General features: G+C 38.0%; 1 protein-coding gene across 2 annotated transcripts; it reads left to right on the top strand.

The window, feature by feature from the left end:
• The first annotated feature begins 1,056 nt into the window (after positions 1-1,056).
• On the top strand, positions 1,057-10,395 carry ranbp3a (RAN binding protein 3a). 2 transcript variants are annotated; one of them, XM_026997091.2, is made up of 17 exons: positions 1,057-1,110; positions 2,637-2,692; positions 2,813-2,849; positions 3,249-3,335; positions 3,455-3,526; positions 3,697-3,762; positions 4,023-4,115; positions 4,281-4,381; positions 4,541-4,651; positions 4,778-4,872; positions 4,975-5,044; positions 5,134-5,242; positions 5,701-5,825; positions 6,104-6,230; positions 6,456-6,598; positions 6,735-6,912; positions 8,880-10,395. In XM_026997091.2, the coding sequence occupies exons 1-17, from the start codon at positions 1,089-1,091 to the stop codon at positions 8,921-8,923; spliced, it is 1,536 nt and encodes a 511-aa protein (XP_026852892.2). In that variant the 5' UTR covers positions 1,057-1,088; the 3' UTR covers positions 8,924-10,395. The 2 variants fall into 2 exon arrangements, with proteins under 2 accessions (XP_026852892.2, XP_026852887.2); XM_026997086.2 differs by having other exon boundaries at positions 3,240-3,335.
• Positions 10,396-18,871: the final 8,476 nt, after the last annotated feature.

The raw sequence follows: 18,871 nt of genomic DNA, 5'->3' as shown, positions 1-18,871 counted from the left end.
TCTTTGTAGACAGACAAATGTGGTTGCTTTCAGGGGCAGAACAGCTGTATTATATAACAGTACATTATTAAGCATCAAGTGTGTTATTTTGAGAGGTATTTGTAGCAGAACAGTAATGACAGTGTGTTGTTTTTCATTCAGTTTAAGAGAGTGACCATGGGCCAGTTTTAAACAGGATACAAAGCATTTTTAATGGAAGTCATGCATTTCATATAACTTTTGAGAAGCTAATATAATAGAATATTCATCATACAAATTACTTTGTCGTTAAAATCAAAAACATGCTAATCTTACTCAAACTAGTAGTGGTTTATCATATTTATCACATTCTGTCATAACAACAGACCAGTCACCAACCTCTCAGCTGCAGCCCTGCCAAAACACACACACACACACACACACACACACACACACACACACACACACACACACACACATATATTCAACATGAACAGCCTACAACCGTAAGATAAAATCTAGTAGAAAATATTCTTTAATCAATCAATCAATCAAAATTAATTTTTTTTTGTTTGTTTGTTTGTAAAGCAGCTTTATAGATTCCTGGATTCAAGACCCCAGTGAGCAGTCCAAAGGTGACAGTGGTAAGCAAAAACTCTCCAAGGGTGTGAGGAAGAAACCTCAATAAGAACCAAGACTCAAAGGGGGAATGCATCCTCCTCTGGAAAACACCATAAAGTACAACAAGATCAAAATAAGACAAAAGAAACCAAGAACCATAACAGAAAAACAACAACAACAATAAAACAGAAAACGCAGATTAACATTAGCACTTGTATGTCAGAAACGATGATTGAGCATAATCAGTTCATTGTATTTTATGATCACGATCAGTTATTGCAGAAAGTTCCCCGTAACGAATAGACGAAGTAGTGAATGGAGGGACAGTGAGGCTGTCAGTAGGACAAAGACCGATGACGGCTTTTATTAACATGGTGTCTGATCGCATGTCATCAATCAAAAAACTTCGATTTTCTTATTAATCACCTTCAACATGCCAAACTAGATCACCGTGCGCCACCACTTCATCAGTAGGTGTTGCAACGCGGCATTCTGGGTACTGTTACGAAATGGCGGACTCGTCAAATGAAGGTAAGAAACTCCACTTCAGATTCCGCTCCGACGGTAGTGTTGCCCTATTTCAGATGCTTAACGCCGCGTAAACGAAACACGGCGTGCTGTGGGGGTTGTGAGCTTTATTACACGCAACTGGCAGTCGTTTAAATAGCTTTATGAGACTATCCAGCCGGCTAGTTGGCCGAGTTTGAACAGTGAGGAAACACAGCAGCCGCTCAATGTCACTGTGGTGTCCAGATAGATTAATGTGGCTGATCACCTGAAATCTGGTCTATGAAAGCACTTACCGAGTCCACATTACTCTGTCGGAATTGGTGTAAAATCTAGTAATGAGCGCTATGTAGCTAGCTAGACAGCCTGTTTAAGTCATTTAACTAGGGTTAGGATAACTGGGATCAGGTTCAACTTCGTTACTTCGCGCTGTAGGCCACAGTTTGGTTTGGGGTTCAGTGCTCTTTATGAACAGAAACGACCACAAAAGCAATTTTTGACAGTCAAGAGGGGCGAAAGGCGGCACTATAAAACATATGAATATCTTAGCATCAATATGACTAACACGCAAAACAGAACACGGCTGCGGCCAAAAACGTATGCTCTTAAAGACAGAAAATGTTGTGCTTTTTGTTACTCGAAAGGCACAGTTTTTTTCAAAGCACTTTTGACGTCTTGAATTACATTTACGGCATTTAGCTGACGCTTTTATCCAAAGAGACTTACAAGTATGATTGAGTCATACTTGACCAATTGAGGGTTAAGGGCTTTGCTCAGGGGACTAACAGTGGCAACTTGGCAGTGGTGTGGCTTGAACCTTTCTTTCAGTTACAAGTCAAGTACCTTAACCACTGAGCTACCACTTGCCCAATGAGGAGGAATGTGAGTTAAAATCAGGAGTTGGGGATCAACGAAGCTGATGGTGACAGTGATGAATGTAGAAAGTGTGAGAGAAGAGGTATTTGGCTGGGTACATGATCACAATGTACATGGTAACACTAATGATGATACCTTTCTCAATCTATGGCTGATGCATTGCTCTTCTTTATGTAAGGGAGTGTGGGTACATCGTTGCACATTGTTGCTCAGGATATTGCACTGTAACAGATGTGCCAGATTACCCAATTATGTGCATCAACACTTCTTTGCTTATTGGTGAGCCTTAAAGTTATGGAGATTGTTCTGTATTGAAAGTTCCTCATGGTAACTTAGAAATGGACACAAGCACATTGCAGAAGTAGTGGTGTAACTGTTGTTTGGGTTTCATTACTCTTAAGTCCCAGCTGCCTGAATGTGTTGGGCATGATTTTTCACATTTCACTTGTAAATGCTGGACTACATATGGATAACTGTTAAACCAAGACGTATATTTACAATATAGTTTTGGATATGAATGAATGGTTTAAATAAGTGCATGGTCTAAATAAATGAGTTATTTTAGTTTTGTACCAGTTAAAGAAATTTAATTTTTGTGCTAAATGTGCGTAATATTTTGACCCTGAGATTAATCTACACTCTACCCAATGATTCATTACATTTTTATTTTGCAGACGAACCTGCTTTAGCTGCTCCAGTGTTTTTGCTTCAGAAAGACAGAGGGCAAAAGGTAAGCTTTAATTGGCTTGCTTGTGTCCTTAGAGGCAGTGATGTCATTTTGAATGTCCAAAATGGACCCATGCATACACCATATTGAGAGGGATTGCTCACTCTCTGAATCTTCCCTCAGAGGTCAGCAGATGGATCGAGTGCAGAGGATGGAGATGGTGAGGTTTGAGTCAGTAGTGTTTTTCATGCTCTACAGTAAACCAACTGATGAATGAAAACAAATACTGTGGTTTTCTTTTATTTTTTGGAAGTTTCGAGCTCATGATGTGTAGGTTCGAAACGTCTGAGAAGTTACACTTTTGGGTTGTTATTTGTTTCTGTAATGGTTTCTGAAATGTGTCTTCTATGACTAATTTGATTAAAAATAAAAGATGGCTCACTAAACAATTTATAGAATGGCTTGCAAAAAGATTCTTCACACAATACACACTTTTGATTGAGCTTCTAGTATCTCTTTCAATATCTAGGTAACATACATGTTTGGGTGTTGCACTAAAATAAGCTAAAATTGTTTGAACATGAGTTTTATTGACATTAATGGCTCTTAGATTTCTCAGATTCTGATCGAGATGATGGCAGCTATTATCCCCCTGCTAAGAGAGAGACATTATCATCTTTCACTCAATTTCCACCCTCTCACTCTGGTAACGCAGTAGCTTCCTTTTCTCATGTTACTTGGTTAATTCTGGAATTTAGTCATCTGACTTTTCTATTATAATCTGTATTTTTGATCGACATTTTGTGCTTTTCGCTTCTTTTTCAGTGTCTAGGAATAATGTTTTTATGCCATCCAGTTTTTGCCCGTCCCCATCTGGAAATTCTGATTCAGAGCCCGGTGAGACTTTTATTGTACTCTTCTGAACTACATTATACGTGTTGTACACATTTAGTGTTAACCTTTTGCAGGTTTTTTTTTTAGTTAGTGTTCTTATGTGCTCCTTTTATTTTGTTTGAAAATAGTTTGTAACTTATTTGAACAGAATGTGTATCTTTATTTCTGAACAGAGGAGAAGGTTGTTGGGTTTCGTCTCCGTCCACCGACATTAATACATGGCCAAGCCCCAAGTACTGGTAAGAAGTAACACTAATCCAGTCTGCTCTCATACTGCAAGACCACCTAAATCTGCATCGTCTATAAAAGACCATGTCTCTATGGTTTCATAGACCATTCATCAACAACAGAGTGCTCTGCACAAGTCTTCAATGGTTTCTGACACAATGCAGCAGAAGGGAACATAAACTGTTGAGTGTTCTGTTGGCAGGAAAATGCTTAGTGCAGCAGATGGATAATAAATGTAGCATCATCATGTCTTTGCTGGTGTTTGTTTCAGGAGTCCCAGCACAGAAACCTAAGGAACAGCAGCGCAGTGTGCTCCGCCCACCTTTGCTTCAGGCACCTCCCACCAAGCCACTCGGCTCATCTAGTGAGTAGTTTTAGAATAAAATGCTACTTAAAATCATCGGTAAAAGTACTACTGATTTATAATATGTTAATTAAGTACCCTTGTTGGAAGTGGAGTTAACAGTTAGGAAATAATTCTCCTGAGTTTGGAGTATTCATTTCTCCTTCTGTCTACATCACATTTGAGATGTTAACAGCAACAGAAATGGAGCAAATAAGCCATCAGAAGCACAGGCTGCAGCTGACAGGAGCTCTGATGGAGGCACACACCCCAATGACCGGTTACTAGTAAGAGTATAACAACACGATGGCAGTGATGCCAATTCTGAGGTTAAAAGTATGGATTTAAATGTAGGTTTTAAGCTTTAAATGCAGTCTAGGATTTAAATATAGACTATGCAGTGATATAATAATGGAATTGCCTCTTTTGTATGTTCCTTAAAATAGATAACGAAAAACAAGGGAAACGATTTGCAAAAGAATGGACAAGTGAAAGAAAGGGCCCTTCCCCACAAGACTTCATTTGTGTTTGGCCAGAAGATCGAAGACAGAATAAAGGTTTGCAGATTCTTTCTTATCCCCTTTGGGTTGCAAAGGAGATTGATTGATTGATTTTAAAAGTGTTTTCTTGCATGTTTTAATTTGATCATACAGACGCCTTAATGCTGCCTTCTATGCGTGTAGGTGGATGACGCGTCAGAATACGGGGACTCCAGACAAGCGACGTCTCAAAAGTCAGAAGCGACTAATTATTTCTTACAATACATCAATGCCACAAGGTAACACAGGCCAAATATCCTTAGAAAGATGCCCTTTTTGCCAAGCATACAGACGGGAGGCAGAAAGTATTACATTGTTCTTGTTATGGATGCATATTTCAGCCTGCAGAAAGTTGAGGACTGCAGTGGTGAAAAGTTTGTTTTTGGACAAAACATGTGTGATCGTGTTTTGGTGAGATGGCAATTCATTTTTCTTCTCTGTGGATATTCAGCCAGCGTCTTGCTGCGGCGTGGTGCCAAGCTGACTATTGTTGCTTTCAGAGCCCGTTGAAATGCTGCAAACCAACAACAGAGGGCAGTGTGGAGTCTAAATCGGACAGTGGCCCAGCCAGTGAACCATGCTCGTCACAAGATGTCAACTCTGAGCAAGGTACGCTGTCCAGACATAAGAATTATCAGAAAAGTGGTCTCATTATCCTCAATATTCACAAAGAGGAAATGCATCCCGTCCAGTTTTAAATTTTATTTTAAATTTTCCCACTTGGTTACCAGCTGTAATATTGCATTTCCATTGTCTTTTTCCAGACTTTTTTATGCTAGCCATTATTAACCTTCCATAAGCTTTGTTAAACAAAAACTTGCCTTCAAGTGCATATCTTTTGCCACTTTAACCGTATTAGAAGGTACATTCCCAGGACATGCATTTATATGATGAATTGCAATAAACTGCTCAGCATGATGATGAAAAGATTTGGGGAACTGTCAGGTGTTTTAAAAGATTTGTATGTTAGAACCAGACAGCCTCAGATTTTAAAGCCAAAATCAAGTGCTAAGCAATGATTGTGTGTGTCTTTGTGCTTGTGCGGGCGCGTGTGTTTGTGTCTGTAGATGCTAACGCAGCAGAGTCTTTGGAGGAGTCAGCAGCAGCCTACACAAAAGCTACAGCCAAGGAGTGCTTGCTGGGGAGAGTGGAGGTGCAGACCGGAGAGGAGTCCGAAAGCAATGTCCTACAGGTCAGTCTTCATTCTTAAGACACCTTCACGCTGCTTCATGCCAAATTTGATCCTATCCGTGGCAAACCTTACAAGAACCTTTAACACTTTTCTGCATTTGACATCATTTAATATCTTTCTGTGCACACATTCAGACCTTGTAAAGGGGTTTGGTAAAGGTACATTTTCCTTTTTTTGTCTCATGGATTGGCCCTTTTCAGCATCACATTTGAGGTGGAGTGCAGTTCAGGGTAAAATACTAAATGGGTTTTTGTTTTTTGGTTTTTTTTACACCGTAGATCCAGTGCAAGCTGTTTGTTTTTGATAAGAGCTCCCAGTCATGGGTGGAGAGAGGTTGCGGACTCCTGAGACTCAATGACATGTTGTCCAACGATGTCCACAATGGAAACCTGCAGTCCAGATTGGGTAATATGCATGAAATACACTACTGAGTATTAATAAAGGCCATTAATGGTGTAGAAATTGCTGTATTATTTGAGGCAATAGCTCACCAAGGAGAAATTGGTATATAGAATATTACCTGCCCTATACCTTGTAAATTGTTGCTTATGCAGTACGGTTTAACTTTCCTTACATTTAACTTTTGGAGTTGTAATATACAGACGTTCGGACGTGCCTTTTGTGTTTCAGTGATGAGAACCCAAGGAAGTCTTCGCCTGATTCTGAACACAAAGCTGTGGGCCCAGATGCAGGTGGACAAAGCAAGTGAGAAGAGCATTCGCCTCACCGCCATGGACGCGGAGGACCAAGGAGTGAAGGTCTTCCTCATATCAGTACGCTGCACTTCATCAACGACCTGCTTCATCACAGTGCATAGAAAGGTCCAAAGCAGCTGATAGGTTTCTGCTCCGTTTTGTTTGTTTTATTTAATTTTTTGTTTTGTTTTGTTTTTTGCGCTTGTGTGCGCAGGCAAGCTCAAAGGACTCGAGCCAGCTGTTTGCCGCCCTCTACCACCGCATGTTGGCCCTGCGTAGCCATTGCGAGCAGCCGGCCGGGCCGCAGACGGCCCTTCCTGAGGCAGAGGGCGAGGCCGGCCGGTCCAGCGATGAAGACGAGTCCCGCACTGCCGGCCCTGCTCCTGCCACAGGTGATTCCACTAATGTTATGGTCACCACGGCGACACTTTACCGTGGGATGACTTCAGCCCTCTAGTGCTGATTTAGCCCTGTTGAGTGTTGGGTACTGTTTGTTAGAGTTGTAAACTGTTTGTAAACACACATTACTCTCTCAGCAGTTACAGTTGTGCTCATAAGTTTACATACCCTGGCAGAATTTGTGATTTGATAATTTTTCAGAGAATAATGATAATACAACAACTTTTTTTCTTTTATTTATGTTTAGTGGTTGGGCCAAACCATTTATTATCAAACAATTGTTTTTGCCCTTTTAAAAATCATAATGACAATAGAAACTACCCAAATGGCCCTGATCAAAAGTTTGCATACCCTGGAAGTTTTGACATGATAACACAGACAAGTTGACACACACAGGTTTAAATGACATCCTCACCTGTGATCTGTTTGCTTGTCAATCAGTGTGTGTGTGTGTGTATAAAGAGTCAGTAAGTTACTGGACTCCTGACAGACCCCTGCATGAGACATGGGGAAAGCCACAGAATTATCAAAGGATCTGTGGGAGAAGATAGTTGAACTTTATAAAACAGGAAAAGGATATAAAAAGATATCCAAGGAATTGAGAATGCCAATCAGCAGTGTTCAAACTGATTAAGAAGTGGAAAATGAGGGATTCTGTTGAAACCAAGCCATGGTCAGGTAGACCAACAAAACCTTCAGCTACAACTGCCAGGGAAATTGTTCAGGATGCAAAGAAAAACCAACAAATAACGTCAGCTGACATACAGGACTCTGGGGGGGAAAAAAGGTGGTTTGGCTGTTGCAAGATGCACAATAAGGAGGCACTTGAAGAAAAAAGGGCTGCATGGTCGAGTCGCCAGAAGAAAGCCCTCACTACGCCAATGCCACAAAGCAGCCTGCTCACAATATGCCAGACAGCACAGATACAAGCCTCAGGATTTCTGGAACAAAGTTACCTGGAGTGTGGAGATCAAAACTGAACTTTTTTGGCCACAACCATAAATGCTACATTTGGAGAGGAGTCAACAAGGCCTATGATGAAAAGTACACCATCCCTACTGTAAAACACAGAGGTGGAGTGCTGATGTTTTGGGGATGTGTGAGCTACACAGGCACAGGGAACATGGTTAAAATTGATGACAGGATGAATGCAGCATTTTATCAGAAAATACTGGAGGAAAATTTGCACTCACCAGCCCAGAAGCTGCACACGGGACGCACTTGAATGTTCCAATATGACAATGATCCAAAACACAAGGCCAAGTTGACCTGTCATTGGCTGCAGCAGAAAAAATGAAGCTTCTGGAGTGGCCATCTCAGTCTCCTGACCTCAGTATCATGGGGAGATCTCAAACGTACAGTTCCTGTAAATTCTCGGGCTGTCTTGCATGAACTGGAGGCATTTTGCCAAGAAGAATCGGCAGCTTTCCATCTGGGAAAATAAAATGCCTCATCCACAACTACCACAAAAGGCTTCAAGCTGTCATTGATGTTAAAGGAGGCAATACATGGTATTAAAGACTAGGATATGTAAACTTTTGATCAGGATCATTTGGATAGTTTCTGTTGTCATAATGGTTTTTGCCCTTTTTTAAATCATAGTTTGATGATAAATGGCTTGACCCAACCACTAAACATGAGTAAAAGAAAAGTTGTTGTATTATCATCATTATTATTCTCTGAAATTTAAAAAAAAAAAAATCACATTCTGCCAGGGTATGTAAACTTGTTGGTACAACTGTAAATATCACTTTCTGTCCGGGGGGAACTACCCCTGGCTATGCTGTTAACTATACCTTTTAGCCTGGTAGTCATAAAGCGAGTTTTAAGTCACAGTCTGACTCTTAACTACATGCAGTACTGTGTTTTTACTGCTTAGGCTGAAAGCAAAAGAACTTTGAAGCCATCAGCTGGTATTAAAAAGATTTAACCAAAGACAATATTACCAATTTCCTCTCAGGTATAAGAGAGGGAGGTGAGTTTCAGCCCCCAGAGAGCACGTAGCAGGGCCTGCCCAGACCCCTCCGACAGCACCGCCCACAGCCTTGGCTCTCCTGCCCCATGGCCTGAAGCCTAACTCCAAGAGGATCCTTATGCAGGTCTTTCTTTCTAAACTCTCTAACAGTCATGGGGTGAATAGCACTTTTCTTTGGAGTCTTAAACATAAGTGACGATCGATTTTCTAGAACGGGGAGTTTAATTCTCAAGCTCATCACATTGATGTGCAAGATGTTGTTTGGGGTTTTTAAACTTTTTTTTGTTTGTTTCCATTTTTTACACAGGGTGGATTCATAATTTTAGTAGTTTGTAGCACACTCATTTTAAAAGAGCGCTAACATTTGGAGCAGTAAAGCATTCCTTAGATTGCCAGACAAAGCATAAAGTGTATAGTTGTTACAGTTTAAACATAACAAGAATCCTTGATCCCTTTGCTCTTCTGCAGGGCTTTTGTGGTTTAAACCCCGCTATAGCCATCGATTTTATGAATGCGAATTTAAGTTTGGCAATAAGTGTAATATTATTCAGTTGTGTTTGATGCTTTAAGACAGTATTTTAACAAAAATAAAATTGGACTGTGACCTTCTTTACTTGCATACCTTTTACAGAAAAAACAGTTGACAACGCATTGTGTTGCTTCTACAAATGAATTATAATACCTTATTCTGAATTTAAATAGGACTTTAAGTAACTTGGAGCCCGTGGGATTGGAAAACAATTCCTTGCTTTATTTCATGGGGTTGAAGCATGATGCAAAAGCGCAAAGTCAAACCACAATGCATAATGTGTCATAAACGCCCTGGTCATTTTTAATTGTTGCCTTTTATCCTTGAATGAGTATTTGAATGAGAATGAGTCTCTGTTTTTACTGTAAAACCTTCATTTGTCCTAAAAATACACACTTTATTCTGTGTTTTCTTAATTATTTTCCATTCACACTGGAGACATATTGGCAGGTGGTCCACCGTATCCACCCCGGAAAGCATTTACAGCAGACAGCATTGACATTATAATCTCAGTTAAATGACATGACCATTTCTTTGAAGACCTATAGATTCTGTAAGACATCATGTGGGATATCTATAATCTCCTCCAATACTTGATGTTTGTGAAAAGCATCTTTAAGGAAGTGTAGTGATAGTTTTAAAAGCTTTATTAAATGCAGCTCCCCCTTTTTAAACTCTTTATATTCAAACCAACGCGATAAGTCAAATGAAAAATTGTGGTGTTGTATACTACTACCCTTGTACCAAAAAACCTTTGATGTGAAAATGGTAAAATGTTAATTGGTATTTCATGCATTCTGTAGATTGTTGTGGTGTCTGCATTTTTTAAACGTTTATTTATTCCCCATGTATTTAATCGTGATGCATCTCACGGGGCTCTGATTTGAATGTGTAGCTTTTCTGTATTTAAAGGGCAGTGGATGTTGCTCACTCTCTCATCTGTGTAAGTTTTGTCCCATCCGTATGAGGGAGTGAGGGCTAAACATTTGAATATGGATGTTTGTTCAGTGAGAGTTCTGTGCTACCTGTTTACATTTAGTGCATTGCAGAACATCATCTGTAGTGTATTCTTCCATTTTCATTTGGTGTCACTGATTTTCCTGCTGTCTTTGATATTAGTTGTTAAACATGCATGATCACTAATATCGTACATTGGACGACATTCACCACAAAGTGGTGCTTGTAGTGTCACTCTAGCACTGAACGACACTGGTCATGTGGTTATTCCACATTAAAGGATATAGTAGTTATCTTTTTTAGTAAAGAACCTATAGATGTTAGTGTTCACAAAGGCTGTGCTGCAAAGGTACAGTGCCATTGGCATCGGTTGAGCGTCTGTGTGTGTGTGTGTGTGTGTGTGTGTGTGTGTGTGTGTGTGTGTGTTTTTTTGTTTTTTTTCTTCAAAAAAGTTATCAATCTGGTTGATAATACACATGACAAATATGGTTTCTAGGAAACATGGAAACATTGTAATATAAGATTCTAAAATATGCAAAAGATTTGTAATTTTTTTTTAAATTCTTTTTTTAAATATCAATTTTTAAAAATGATCCATATATCTGTGTAATTATACACAAAGCAATAGTCGCATTTCGTAATGGCTATGGTTCATATTACTGGGTTTTACAGGCTTGTCTCTGATTACACATTCCATATTTTAGAGTACAGGCAATTGGAGCATTTGGCATTTCACTTTTTATTGTGATTTATTTTTATTTATCTCCATTTTTTTCTTTACTCTTATTTATATATTTTTCAATTTTTAAAAGATGTTTGTGAACCCACCTGTGAATTTCTTTGCTTAATAATGCCTTGGTATTTCTGACTGATGTTTGTTTCCCAGCCTGCATATTTGATTTCATATTTTTGACCATGATATGATTTCCTCAGAATATCATCTGGCTACTTTGTCTAGTGTGAAAGTACCTTGTCAGTCTATTTTTTTTATGCACCTTGACCCTGGATTTGTCTGGACTTTCTTGAAAGGTGCATGTCAAGTGCTGCTTTTTGTTTGTTTGTTTGTTTGTTTGTGTTTAGATTATTGTTTGAAATGTATGTGGGGCAGTGTGATTACAATGCCAGATGACGAACTATAGATTTTCTAACAAGGTATCTTATGCAGTACGTTCTGTTTAGAGGATCAGTCACCTTCAAGTTTTCATCGCTTTCATTTACTGGTGTGAAAACTCTCCCATGTTTTATCATTATTCTATCCAAGCTGTTTGATGTTTTTGTTTTTGATGTTCCTCATGGGTTGCCTTTTGTTAAGAATTTATCTCACATTCTATTTTAAATTCCTCATGCAAGACCCAGGAAAGACAACATAGGCGCAGAGACCATAAGATTTAACACAAGGAACATTATTCGCAACTTGAGGTTCGGGTTACTGAAGAGAAAATCATTACTGTCACTTTTACTTTCAGCATTTTGGTTCCAAGTATAACAACAGAAATCCATTATGTTTGTGTAGTTGTCTGCATTTTGTCATATTGTTTGCTTTCAGCTTTAGTTGGGGGGGGAGCTGGGTTGCTATATGAAGTGTAGGCTATTTCAGAAAATATATTTTAAAAGTATCTAAATTTTTGGTCTGTCCTTGCTTACAATAAGTACACTTAATATTTCCACTTTTAACTATAAGAACTAACAGAAAACAGAGGAATTCTTTAAACATTAATTCTGTATCAATAATTCATAGACACTTAACACCACAGAATAATAGGCTTTTAAATGTGCAAACATAAAATTTGGCAAAGTCATGACCTGGAAATACATTTTTTCTTTTTTCTTTTTATTAAATTCTTTCTTGAAAATGATCCATTAATGTCGTTTTGTGGGGCAGTTCTGTCTAGATTCTGTTCTTGGGCCAAAATGAAAACAAAATACTAAGTAAAACATAATCTTTTCACTGGAAATGTAAGAAACTGATGCTTAAATAGAAATAAAGTGACAAAATTGAGATGTCACACCCAAACATAAAATAACTGTCAGTTTTATGGTAGATTAATGATCCTTTTAACATGCCATATGCTAGTCTCATTATCTAAACTCCAGTGATCTTCCTTGCCATATTTAATAATATATGACTAATGTACATGAGTCATTACTGTAACAACATGACACTGGAATGTGCAAAACCAAACTTAATATAGCCAAGATTGATGTTAAATTAAATTTTTATTGCACAGCTGACATGGCTACATTATGGGATTTAATGTGACAACTATCTGCCAGAGAATAATTACAAATGACAGACATTTGTTCTTTGTTCCACTTTTCCACATTAAATAGCATCAGCACTGTAATTTCTTTCTTTGGTTTAAGGTTAGCTGTAAGTACCACTGCAGATTTTCATCTGAATTTAGATCTGGACTTAGAGATTGACTTGGATCTGGATTTAGAGCTGGACTTTGACAGCCATTCCAAAAACATTTTGTTCTTTCAGGATATTCTGCTGTGATTATGCTTGACTGTTTTGAATTATTGTTCTTGTACAAGACCCATTTTGAACATTTAGCCTTTCTCCATCCCAAGCTAGACTTGGTTTAAATTAAACATGAAATTGTGGCTAAATAATTCCAATGTTTTATTTTGTCCATTAACTCTTGTACACCCATGTTATTTTTTTCAGGTGCTTAATTCTTCTGTAAAAGCAAAAGCTGTTTCCTTCCTTATATTCTCACCAAGTTCATGCCACCTTGTTCTGATTTTTAGCCAGTAGTAATGCTAAGTTGGCCAGCAACCACTGTTATTGGTTTTAGCTAGTGGCTTAGGCTATTCATCTTATGTATTCCCTGGTATGACTAACTCTAAATTTCTTTGAATTGGATTATAAGAATAAAAATACCCTAAACTAGAATACACTGAACTAAGCCATTCAAGGTACCAATTAGCAACTGAGAATTATACTAAAATACAGTTAAACTATTGTAAAATGAAACGCACTACTAATAATATGAACTGTGTATATAACAAACAAATCACCTGGAGAAAGTTGACTTGTTTCTATCTAGATATTCATGTGTCTGGTTACATTTATCTGTCAAAGTTGGCGTTCACTTCACATAGTTTAGTTTATATTGGGGGGAAAAAAGGATTCCTTTTATATATATTTTTAATTTTCAGTCCTATGGGTCTGTTGAAGAGCACATGCCTCATCTAAGTTGAACCTGAAACACTGAAACAGTTTTGTGCACGTAGCAGGAGAACATTTCTAAATAATGGAACTACCATCAGGAGCCAAGTGTTAATGGACACCAGTTAGTACAACTCTTCATATAAAGGTTTAGTGCTTTATTAAAATTATTAGTGAATTAGAAAGCCTGTTGACTCTTTTCCTGTCCATTTAATGTAGCTATGCATTTCAGACTTCCAGACATGTCTGAAAATGCTATTCAAAGGACACTGAGGATGTCATAAAACACACTCATTTTTGTTCTTTCTAAATGTTTATGAATTCTGATAACTAAAATGAACCTTGTGTATAGAACGATAACCACAACTTAAAAGGATAATAAATACGTTTTCGAACAGTGGCTACGTCTTAGCCACACTTGGGGTTTCCACTTCACCTCAATATAAGCAAAAGAGGTGAGCAGCTAAAACATCATTGCGCATGAGTCACCCAAGTGTCCAAAGTGGTAACTCTAATTACCAACTCCACCATTATGTTTGCAACGTAACCATGGCAAGAATGTAAGGCCTCAATCAGCCATTAAAATCTGGAGCCATTTTAACTAAAGTGACTCATAACATTTTCTAATCATGTAGAGTAACATGCATTTGGGTGTGGGATGTTGGGGTTTGCCAGCAATATTTAATCGGTTCTAGGTCTTTGTTTTATATGACAAAAAGGTTCTCTGGCATCGTACTCCTACTGATGTTTTAAAAGCGCTATCAAACATTTGGCCATGAGGCTGGGCAATTTTCCAAGCTGTAGAAGCTGGACACTAACATCTTGCACTGCAGTAACAGTTTCCATGTCTTCTGCAAGAGAGAGACAAAGCTCAAATTACTACCATAATTTGCCTTTATCTGCTGTGATGAATCGCGTCCAGTTGAGTTCCTATAAGCAGTGGATTCTCAAGGCACAACAGTCCCAGAAGCAGATTTCCCTCAATCCCTCATGCATTTCATGCTTACTCTCGGACATGGTTCAGTTCATGTTCATGTTATCATAACACAATATTTGATGTTGACTTCAGAGTTTCATGATGGCAATATGACTTCCATTCTAACTATTTTTTAAATTCAATATTTAGTAAAGACTAGTTTTATTGTGGTACTTCTTTAATGATCGTTCAGAGATAGCAATGAAAAAGAAGCATTTTTAATTCCAAAAACAACCTACTCTACCTCGCAAGGTACTAAATGAATATGTCTGTGGTCAGTGTGATGATTCCAGTACACAAAAAAGACCCTTCTAAAATGTATGGCTTGTAACTACCAAGAAGTGATCCACTGACCACGGGATGGCATAGAGCAGTGGGTCTGTTTCTGCAGACATGTTCTTTTTCAGGAAATAAAGGGTGCAGACATGTTTAGTCTTTTTAGGTTCACTGTAGCATTGCATTGTCTCACTGAGAAGCCAATGATATTCATACCTCACGTAATGACTGAATACAGTGAAAATAAACAAGCGAGGACAGTGGTCGACAAGGACAGATGGTGTTTGTATAGTGAAGATAATGTGATATGTACACGTCAAAGTGGTTTGCCAGCTAAACTGACTTCGAGCACTGAGAGCATGCAAGCTGATGTATGGTGGATAGTGAGGGTATGATTTCATCTCATTTTAAAGTCAGCACAGAGTGCTTGTTTCTCGTGGCTAGCAGGCGATGCCAGAGGACAGTCAGCCAGAACAGCAGGCAAGTCGATGAGGAATAAAATGTAATATGTGACAAACATTTCAGTTTACTAATGATTTGAATTATCTGCTATCTTATTTTGATAATTTGATAATTAAAGCTATTATTTTAAATATATTTTTGTTATCTGGAACAATAAGAGCCACAGGGTTTTTACCTATAACTTGTCAGGTTTCTGAACATCATTTGACAAAACTAGAGAAGCTAATGGTGACATAAATGTGTTGTTATTAGCTTACTGTAATAGGGCCTAATCAAACATTTTAAAGACAGCATTTTACAAGGATCCCAAGAAAAGGGTGTGTCTTTTTCTTTTCTTTCTTTTTTTTTTTTTACAATGAGCAAAAATTCTTGGGTGTTCAGCAACATGAGTTTGATCTGCACTGCCATTGAATTATTTTAGAAAAAAAAAAATCATGAAATAAAATGTATGTATCAAATGATGGACAATAATACCCTGGACTGCAGGCAAATAAAATGAGTTTAAACACAGAGTGTTTGAAACCCTGGTTTTGACGGAGCTTTCTGATATGGAGTGGCTGGGGGAGTCTTTGGGTTTCTGTGCCTCTTGCTTGAGGCCAGAGAGTGTGCCAGCAGCAGAGCCCCATCACTGCTCTCAGCATGTGTATGCAGCGTGCCGAGGAAAGAGCCTAGAAACAGACCTTCATAAGAAACAAACTGCCCCCACCCTCCCACCTCCTGCTCGACTTACACTACCACCCTCGCACTGATGAGCCACAATAAAACGCTGACAGACAGACCCGTGACATGATGCAGTACAGCTTCTGGGAGGTTGGACTGAACTTGTGCTAAGTAAGTTGCTTTTAAGTACAGTACATGGGCCACCATATCTTGCATAGTATATCTAAAAATGGATACTGCAATAAGGATATTGAACGTAATTGGGTAGATAAATAGGTTTATAAATGAATGAATGAATAAATGAGAAAATAAGATGTTAAACCTTGTACAGTTTATTAAATAGTTATATTGAATATGATACATGAGACACTTTGGCACCAGTAAATTCAATAAATAAATGAGCATGTTTTGTCAGTGATGCTATCTAAATAAATAAATCATAACTTACTATTTAATAAATATAAATAATCCTGTATACAGATGCATTGCATCAACTTTTATTGTAGTTGGTTGACAGGGACCAACAGGAGAACAGCTGCATCTGAAAGGTTGAAAGTGGCTAGCTGATGGGTATTTTCTTGTCTAGGTTCAGAAAATTAAACAATTAATTTTATTTAGAAGAAGGTCAGTTGTCAGCATGGGTAATATTCTAGTCAGTCTGTTACATTTCCTTATTAGCTTGTATGTAAACAGGCTGAGATTATTAGGATTCTAGGATTTGCTGTGCTTCATTTACATTGTAACATGCTTTCTTCATTACTACATGCACAAAATCAAATAACATACATAGTGCACTGCATCCTAACATTTTTCCAAATGTACAGACCTTAGTGTTTAGTATAGTTTCTGAATATATTATATTGTAAAAGTGCATAGCACACTGTCTTTAGAACATCAAGGTCTTGGTCTTGTGTGCTAAGCTTTAGACCCAGGCTATTTAATGACCTATTTAATGTAATTAATTGACTGGATTTAAGAGGTCACTCAACTGCTCTTTAATTAGAGTTCTGAAAAAAAAATCCTTAACTCTAAATCTGGTTCTGTGCCATTAAATGCTATCAAGCTAACTAGCCAGCAAATGCAGAATGGTGTTTATTATTCACTAATTTATTTTACAGACTGTGTAAAGCAGTGGTGCAAATATTTGCTAGCTGATGGGCTTTTATGCATTTGAACTCCTCTAAGACTGGGAGACTGAAACTTTGTGCATTTACTTCAAATCAATACACAGTCCTAATGAAAAGCTTCTGGAGATATATGGTATATTTACTGTCTGCTTCAGCATCCAGTATTTTTGGGTCTGTTAGAAAGGTGCTAAGAGGATAAGAGAGGTCTATTATAGGATTTACACAAATGGAATGGATTTGGTGAGGCTAACTCAGGGATAAGTCCTGTCACATTCCTTATAGGACATGTGTTCCTTGACAGATTTGACAGTCAGACATAACACTCAGATATCATTCAGTTGAATTCTGTATCTGAATTCTACAGATTCTTTTTTGTAGTACAGGTTATTTTCTCACTTCTTCTACCTACTTATGTCAGTGGTGGGGAAAAAATGAAATATATGAATTTGGGGCAAACATTTTTGTTAAGTTCATTGCTGTGAAAGTGACTAAATTTCGTCCTCCTCAGTGAGTCATCCTGAGTTTTCTTTTAACTTTGGCAGAACTGGTCTGCATAGAAAAGGCCCAGCATGTAATATCCTATGGCGGCTAGTATCTCCTATAAGGGCTGGTATCTCCTATAAGGGCTGGTATCTTCTAGGAGGGCTCCTTTTTGTTTTTTCTGCTTTTTTATGTGAACAAGAGAAATACACAGTTCAAGGGCAACTTAGCCACTATTGTGGTGAGCTTGTGACAACAGCTGTCTTAAACTCTAGAAACATTAACACATTGGTCAGGTGTGACAGCATGGTGGAGGCTTTAAGCAACACCATGATAATGTTTCATACAAGAAAATATACCAAAAGATGAATGCATACATTACATAGGACACTGAAGGTTCATGCGAGATTATATTCTAGGCAATGGTATTTCTGCTGCTGTATTTCTGCCCATCAGTCTTCCATATAAAAGAACAGTGCTACCATTTGTCTTTGCAGTGTATTGCAGTGGTCACACTGAAGTGAGAACTCTTACACAGATGTTTACCACAATGTGAGACACCAAAAGATTGGTCAAGTCTTATTGAGGTAGCCAGGCCTTTTTGCAGACTAGATGTTATATGTCTGGATTTTCACACTCTCAACCAATAACACTGAATACACACTCAGTGTCGACAATTTTTATACCTTTGGAAAGTGAGCTCTGTATGGCAAATTGTTTTATCTAACTTCTGTACTGACCCACAGAAGTAAAGTGGTTTTTACATATTTAAAATATTTAAATATTATATACTGCTTAAAGATATTTAATATATTATATATTGCTTAAAGATATCAACATCTATTTTTGCTGCTTTACTACAAATGTGTACTGTTCCTCAGAACACTGGCCATACTCATGCCAGACTTCATCCAGAGGTGCTGATGTATCTCCAGTCCTGCCATATTTGCCTCATATATAACAGACATGTACTTCAGACAGCGCTTCACACAAGGAGCCAATTTCTGGCCAAATGCATGTACTTACTCATAGTGAAGTATGTTGTTTGACTGGAGCCAAGGTGATTGCTTTAGGTATCAACTGACAGTTATGTACATCTTACATTACTGATGTGTTGTATTGACTGGCTGGCTGATTTTTTTTTTTTTGTACAATAGTGTCCAAGAATGCAATCAACCTTCTCCACATGGCCATCGTAGTCTGCTTACTTTTTGCATAATATAGGCCATTGACTACTTTTATTTTATTTAAAAAAAATTTTTTTTTTTTACACCTCTTCAGTCGCTAAAACGTGGAATAAGATACCAGTTTTTCATGCACGTTCCATTGTTAGCG

Source organism: Electrophorus electricus, chromosome 26, assembly GCF_013358815.1.
Source record: "Electrophorus electricus isolate fEleEle1 chromosome 26, fEleEle1.pri, whole genome shotgun sequence".
In the NCBI taxonomy this organism is placed as follows: Eukaryota; Metazoa; Chordata; class Actinopteri; order Gymnotiformes; family Gymnotidae; genus Electrophorus; species Electrophorus electricus.
Note: the sequence above shows the minus strand (reverse complement) of the source record. Positions and strands in the feature narration are given on the sequence as shown.